Genomic DNA, 7,203 nt, shown 5'->3' on the forward strand with positions numbered 1-7,203 from the left:
TTGCACAGGACTCTTGATTAATTTAGCACAGATCTTGGAGAACTTGTGACAAATGGGGAAGAGGGGAGGGGAATACAGGGAATAAGAGGGGGTTGGTGGGATGGAGATGTGGTGGTGGTGGATTGGGTTGGTTGCATTGTTAGTTGTTCTGAACAAAGTGAACCCTGAAGCATTCACATATAAAGTAGTCTAAGTTTCCCCAATTAATTTCATACAACTCCACACAACACCTTCAAAGTCTGAAGTCAGCAGCTGAACTGTAGTTAGAGCTGCAAGGCTCACAAAATCAGCAAAGAAACCAGAGTGAGACAACCCAGATAGGATATTCCAGCAATTATTCTCAATCTGTCTTTCTCCAATCTAAAATAAGCATCTAATATACATGATGTGGGATGTAGAAAGCCACACTGGAACAAACAGGGTCTTCTGCTGACCTTTTCATCAAACACCAAGGGAAACCAACGGTCAGGGTATATTTTTATTTTATCTTATTTTATTTAAAATACAACAACCCCGACGTTATTCTATCACAATGGGACATGGCTGAACAGGTAGGAGACAGATTCCCCATTGTGAGTTCTTCTGATGGCCTCCGCAAGGATCATGGAGATGTCGATCACCTGTATTTTGGAGCAATGCTTCACCTTATCCTCCTAAGGTATGGTATTGGTGACTACTACTGCTTCAAAGCCTGCACTGTTGATGTGAGTAATGGCCGGGCCAGAAAAGATTGCATGAGTCAAGATCGCAGAAACTCTGGTGGCTCCAGCTGAGAAAAGTTTGTCAGCTGCATGGCAGATTGTACCACAAGTGTCAGCCATGTCATCCACAAGGATAGCCACACGATCCTTCACATATCCCACTAGTACCATTCGGTCCACTTCACTGGCCTTCTTCGGTTCTTTGTGAATCAAGGCAAAGTCCACATTCAATCTTTCTGCAACGGAGGTCACTCTCTTAGCTCCACCAGCATCTGGAGAGACAATCGTGCAGTTCCTCCACTCAGAGATATTCTCCTTTATCCACTTCAGGACAGCTGGATCTGCATACAAATTGTCTACTGGGATATCAAAAAAGCCCTGAATTTGAGAAGCATGTTGGTCCATCGTGATGATATGATCTGCACCTGCTATAGACAGCGTATTTACAACAAGCTTGGCGGAGATTGCTGCTCTGCTCTTATCCTCCTTATCCTGCGAGCATACGGGAAGCACGGGACGACTGCAGTAACTCGGCTGGCTGGAGCAATCTTGCAGGCATTAATCATGATCAAAAGCTCCATTAGATTGTCGCTGATTTCGCCACAACCACTCTGCACTACGTGGACGTCCCCTCCTCGCACACTCTCGCCTATTTCCACGCAGGTCTCCTGGTTGCTCAATTTCTTGGTCACCACCTTGCCCAGCTCCTGGCCCAGTCGGTGGGCAGTTTTCTGGGATAAGTCCTGGCGGGAGCTGCCGCTGAAGATTTTGACATTTGGCATTTTGGTCAACTGCCCTAGGCTATCTACGTCCGGTGATCACCCCGGCAGTTGAGAAAGGAACAGAGGTCAGACCACAGACTACTCCAGCTCCCAGCCAGGCGCAAGAGACCGCAGACGCTAACTAACGGCTTCCGGTTGTTACTCAGCTCTTCCGGTCTCTTCCGGCTGTGCGCCGCTTTAAACTGCCTTCTGGGTCTTCAAAAAAAAAAATTCCTTCTTGGCACCCAGTTCATGCTTCTAAACTAACGAGTCAAATCTTTTTTCAGTTCATGGATTTTTTTTTTTCTCCTCTATTAGTGCTTGTATTAGTTTCCAAGGGCAGCTTAAATCTGAATACGGAAAAATAGAAACTTTCTACAAGGCAAAACACGTAACTTTGAAAGGAAAGTTCTGGACTGGAGGAAATGTGTAAAACGTGCCCAGAGTTCTTCCAACTGAGTGAGAAAAAGGTAAGTCGGAATAAACGTATGAAAAAATGCTAGAAATCAAGAAATTGACATTCATTTTCACACACCAGGTAAGCCAAAATTATAAAATAGATAACGCCTTCTAGTCTAATGGAAAGTGTAAGTGTGTAGATTTTGCAAGGGAAATTGAGTACATAACATATGGCTCAATGTGTCTTCTAGGAATCTACTCAATAGAAAGATTCACAAAGTATATTGATAATAGTATTTTTTGCTGTATTAATCCATTTAGTCAATATTTCCCAAGGTGTTCTGTGTCAGGTGTTGCACCATTTACAGGGTATAAGATGATGAATGACAAATAGTAACCTCCCCAGAATTGCTTATAAAAGCAAAATATGGAAACCAAAAATAATTCTGTCAATAGCTAAATTATCAGATAATGTATTGTACATACACAGGCAGCCATTAAAGAGACTGCAGTAGTCATATGGAAGTGTCTCCAAAATATTTTATTTATTTTTTCATTTAAAAATTTTATTTATTTATTTATTTATTGGAGTATAGTTGCTTTACACTGCTGTGTCAATTTCTGCTGTACAACAAAGTGAATCATATACATATATCCCTTCTTTTTTGGATTTCTTTACCATTTAGGTCACCAGAGAGTACTGGGTAGACCTCCCTTTGCTGTACAGTAGGTTCTCATTAGTTACCTATTTTATACATAGTAGTGTATATATGTCAATCCCAATCTCCCAATTCATTCCACCTCCTCCCCCTTCCCCCTTGGCGTCCATAGGTTTGTTCTCTACATCTGTGTCTCGATTTCTGCTTTGCAAATAAGATCATCTATACCATTTTTCTAGATTCCACATATATGCGTTAATATACGGTATTTGTTTTTCTCTTTCTGACTTACTTCACTCTGTATGACAGTCTCTAGGTCCATCCACGTCTCTGCAAATGACACAATTTCGTTCCTTTTTATGACTGAGTAATATTCCATTGTATATATGTACCACATCTTCTTTATCCATTCCTCTGTTGATGGACATTTAGGTTGCTTCCATGACCTGGCTATTGTAAATAGTGCTGCAGTGGACATTGGGGTGCATGTATCTTTTTGAATTATGGTTCTCTGGGTATATGCCCAGTAGTGGGATTGCTGGGTCATATGATAGTTCTATTTTTAGTTTTTTAAGGAACCTCCATACTGTTCTCCATAGTGTCTGTATCAAGCTACATTCCCACCAACAGTGTAAGAGGGTTCCCTTTTCTCCACACCCTCTCCAGCATTTATTGTTTGTAGATTTTTTTGATGATGGCCATTCTGACCAGTGTGAGGTGATCCAAGATATTTTTAAATGTAAAAAAATCATTCACAAAAATATGCATAGTATGATATTTATGTATTTAAAATTAAGTAATAGTCAAAGCATCAAATCATTAAGGAGGTCCTTTTTATTATGATTACCTTTGCAGAGGGGAGTAGGTTGATTGTAGTTGGGGATGAATATGTCACAATTTATTGACATCTATTAATGTAGTATTTGAACTTTCATTACTTTTATAATTTAAAAAAGACTAACAAAATATATGATAAGTCTTTTTTAGGAAATTTTTAAGTACACAGTTTCCAAATGCATTGAGGGTTGGAGTAACGGGCTAAGAAGTGGAAGAGATCATAGATAACAGGAATTTCAGCAACAAACTGTGTCATAAAAATAGTGGAAGCATCAGATAGAGATCGTAAAGTTTTATCCTACTAATTGTGTGTTTAACATTTGGTTCTGGGATATTTTTATTTAGCCTAAAACCAAATCATCATTTTATAATATTTTGAAATTACTAAATAATTTGTTGAATGTATCTTCACACCCCACTTTTGAGCTTCCCCTCTGGGTTTGGTTCATGGATAGGATAAGATCAGGAATGAGGTAAGGAATGGGGGGAGGCAACAGAAATGGATAAGATTTGGCAATGTCTGTGAAACACATTGCTAGCAAACAGTGTTTTTATATATTAAATGTGCTATTATTATAAAACATAAAAACAGCTATGTCAAAAAGGCTAAATCAAAATGTCCTGCTGCTGATCCAACCACATCTCTGGAGACATCAACATGCTTTTCTCTTCAGTTCAAACTCTTCATGGTTGACCGTATATGCAGGCTCATTTCAGTCCACAACTCTTCATTCATGTTCTTTCCTATTATAAAATCAACAGACCCACCTATACTATATAATTCTCATCTTCAGCCAAGACTACATACAGTGATTTCTAAAGAAAATTCTGTGTCTTAATTTAGCAACACTAAAAAGTACTTGCAGCTTCCATTAAAATGATTCTTAGTGTTCTAAATGTGTCACACATTTTTCAGTTTTTAAAGAAAAACAAAACAGGTTTTTAAATCGACTTATTATTACCTAAATTGGACTGAACGCTAATGTAAACATTAAAAACCCATAGTTGGTTGTGTTTTCCTTGAGGTGTTAAGTAGGAGAAGTTTTTGTGTTGCTGCTATTTTTGATCCATGCTCTGGCTGTTGCAGCACCTCACGGTTTCAGGGATTTGTCTAGAATCATTAAATGTTAAAGATGGAAATGACCTTAGAAACCACCCGGTCTAGCAACCTAATTCACAGACAGGGAACTGAGGCCCAGAGAAACGAAGCAAGCTGCCTGGGATCTAACAGCTAATTAGAGGCAGAATATGGATTAGAACGTGGAATCCCTGAATTTCCAAATAGGGCTTTTCTCACTGTACCATGTCTAAGCCTTTTCTTTGAGGTTTATCAGAATGAAGGAAAAATCAAAAGGTTATGTAGAAATTGTTGCACAAAAATTTTACTCTTTTGTCGAACAACTACAACAAAGAACAAAACTCCAAAGCTGAGACTGGAAAATTCTTTTTAAGAATTATTTCCAGAAAGAAATGAATGATTAGTAGTGTCATGGAAATACCTTTATTACTCTGATATTTCTGTTAAATGGGTCTATTGTAAGGGGATTTATAGTCTCTGTAGGTTGAGGAAGACATCTATCTTATCACTGACTGTTTCTGACAAAGGTTACAGGTAGGAATGATGCCCATTGAACAACACAGTCTCTCTATTTAAGATGTTGTTAATAAATTACTCTGGAAACAAAAATTGTGGTATAGAGAAAATGCCTTATCTTTCTCCTTCCCAAGGCAAGCATATTTAAATGTCATCTCTACAGATCTGTGAGAACTGTTGTATTTTGAAGGTCTTTTGAGTCAATACCCAGAATATATCTATTACCTTGGGAATAGTTTCTTGCTTTACTGATTATTCTTTTACCCTTCACAATTCCAACATAAATAATTCAAAGAGAGCCCTGATGCAGCTTGATCAACTAAGGAGAAAAGAAAGTCAGTCGGTTCTTTCAGAAAGTGGAGAAAAATGGTTGTTGTATTATAAGTAAAATAAATGCTTTCACTAAATACGCTTGCAGTTGACAAAATGCTAGATGTTTAGGTGACAATTATAGGTCTTTGATAAACTGTCAAATCTTGTCACAACACATGTTACAAACAAGGACAGATTTAGATGTCCTTTATGACAGCTTTGTGTAGTTTGAGAATGTATGGCAGTTAATTTCAAAAAGGAACATATTTTTCTTTCCAGCAGTTATCTGCTTGTTTATTAGGAAGAGTTTCTTTGTGCCTTTAATCTTCCTCATTTGACTCAGAGTTCCAGATCATTATTGTAACATTACCTTACCTCATTTATTTTGTTCATAATAATCATCTACAATACTTTGAGAAAACAATTTCCCACAGAGCTTTACATTGGTAGAAATGCTTTAAAGTTTGATTTGTGATTGTTTACAATTGAAGTTGACTACCGTGTTTGTTTACTGAATTTTTAGTTGGAAATCTGTCTTTTTATACAATAGGTGTGAAGATGGTGATTAGGTAAATAAATTTGAGTGAAACAAATAGGAGAAAAAGACAAAATTTTGTTACTCAGAAATGCGACTTTAATTTTGAGTATTATGTTAGACTCGTGATGGTATTTTTGAAACACACTTTGGAATTTAAAAAAAATTTCTAATGAACTTAAAAATCTTAGTATGAAATAATAGTCTTGGAATAATAATGAGGTTAGGTGTGCTGAATAATATATAATTGTAATGACAGATGAGGCAATGTATGGAGAGGTTCCATAACTAGTAAATTGCAAATAAGAAAATATCTCCCTAATATTTATGTGAAATATTTGTCAGTATTTTAAAGCAGGTATGGATCTTTCCCTTCTCATGTAGAATATTAGTTTCATGAAATTAGTAAAATGATACTCATGTTAATTATATTTTGACAAAATGCAAGCTCCATTTATGCTATTCAAACCTATTTTAAGGACTTTTAATTTTTTCTCTTCCATTATGATAATTTATTTAATCTTCATAATAAACATTAAACCCAGTTGTCCATTCACATAAGAAGAAATTGAGTGTAGCGTGGTTTGAAATGGTTCAGTGATTCTCCAACTTCAAGGGCAGCAGGGGACTTCCCTGGTGGTCCAGTGGTTAAGACTCTGCACCTCCACTGCAGGGGGCGTGGACTCAATCCCTGCACGCCAAAAAAAAAAAAAAAAAAAAAAAAAATTATAGTAAGATTCAAGGGCAGCAGGTTCACCAGTAGGGAGTGTGAGATATAGATTCCCGAGCCTCATCCCCAGGGTTACTGATCAGTAGGTCCAGGGTGGAAACTCAGGCTTCATGTTTCTTACAAGACACCAGGTAATGCTGATGCTGCCATTCTGGTGACCACACTTCTGAGAACCACTGGTATGCATCATTAACATTTATTTATTTTGGGAAAATAAAAGGTAATGGTTGATTTATTTTGCTTCTACTCATTTCACTAGCCCTTGTAATTTTGCATATTTTATTTGGCTTCTAGATCTTTTCATGTTCTTTTCTACATATGAATATTGCTTTCAAATATCACATAATTCTTTATGAACAGTACACATATATCCTTCAACTTAAAATACCTGTATTGTGTTACAGAAATACTTTGACAAATACGTGTAAGATGTGAATTCTTGTTATTTGGGGAGTTTTAAACATCCATTAGATATTTGAACATCTGAAAATTAATTTCTACCTATTAGCACACTAAGAATTGAATGAAGCTAAGAGGCTTTCCTATTTATTATCCCATTTCCCCTCCCTCCTTGAGTCTCTTACAGTGTTCATCACTGAAAAGGATCTTTTTGTCAAACTCTGAAAACCACTTGTCTGTCCATGATGATACCAAGTATTGTACAGAGTGAATACT

The 7,203-nt window shown here is 37.0% G+C and overlaps 1 protein-coding gene across 1 annotated transcript; it reads right to left on the reverse strand.

Annotated features, from left to right (window-relative positions):
• Positions 1–527: 527 nt before the first annotated feature.
• On the reverse strand, positions 528–1,498 carry PRPS1L1 (phosphoribosyl pyrophosphate synthetase 1 like 1). Its single transcript, XM_036863945.1, is given in 2 exon segments — positions 528–1,198; positions 1,201–1,498. Coding segments are annotated over 2 exon segments (954 nt in total). The 5' UTR covers positions 1,484–1,498.
• Positions 1,499–7,203: the final 5,705 nt, after the last annotated feature.

Source organism: Balaenoptera musculus, chromosome 9 (assembly GCF_009873245.2).
Source record: "Balaenoptera musculus isolate JJ_BM4_2016_0621 chromosome 9, mBalMus1.pri.v3, whole genome shotgun sequence".
Taxonomy (NCBI): domain Eukaryota; kingdom Metazoa; phylum Chordata; class Mammalia; order Artiodactyla; family Balaenopteridae; genus Balaenoptera; species Balaenoptera musculus.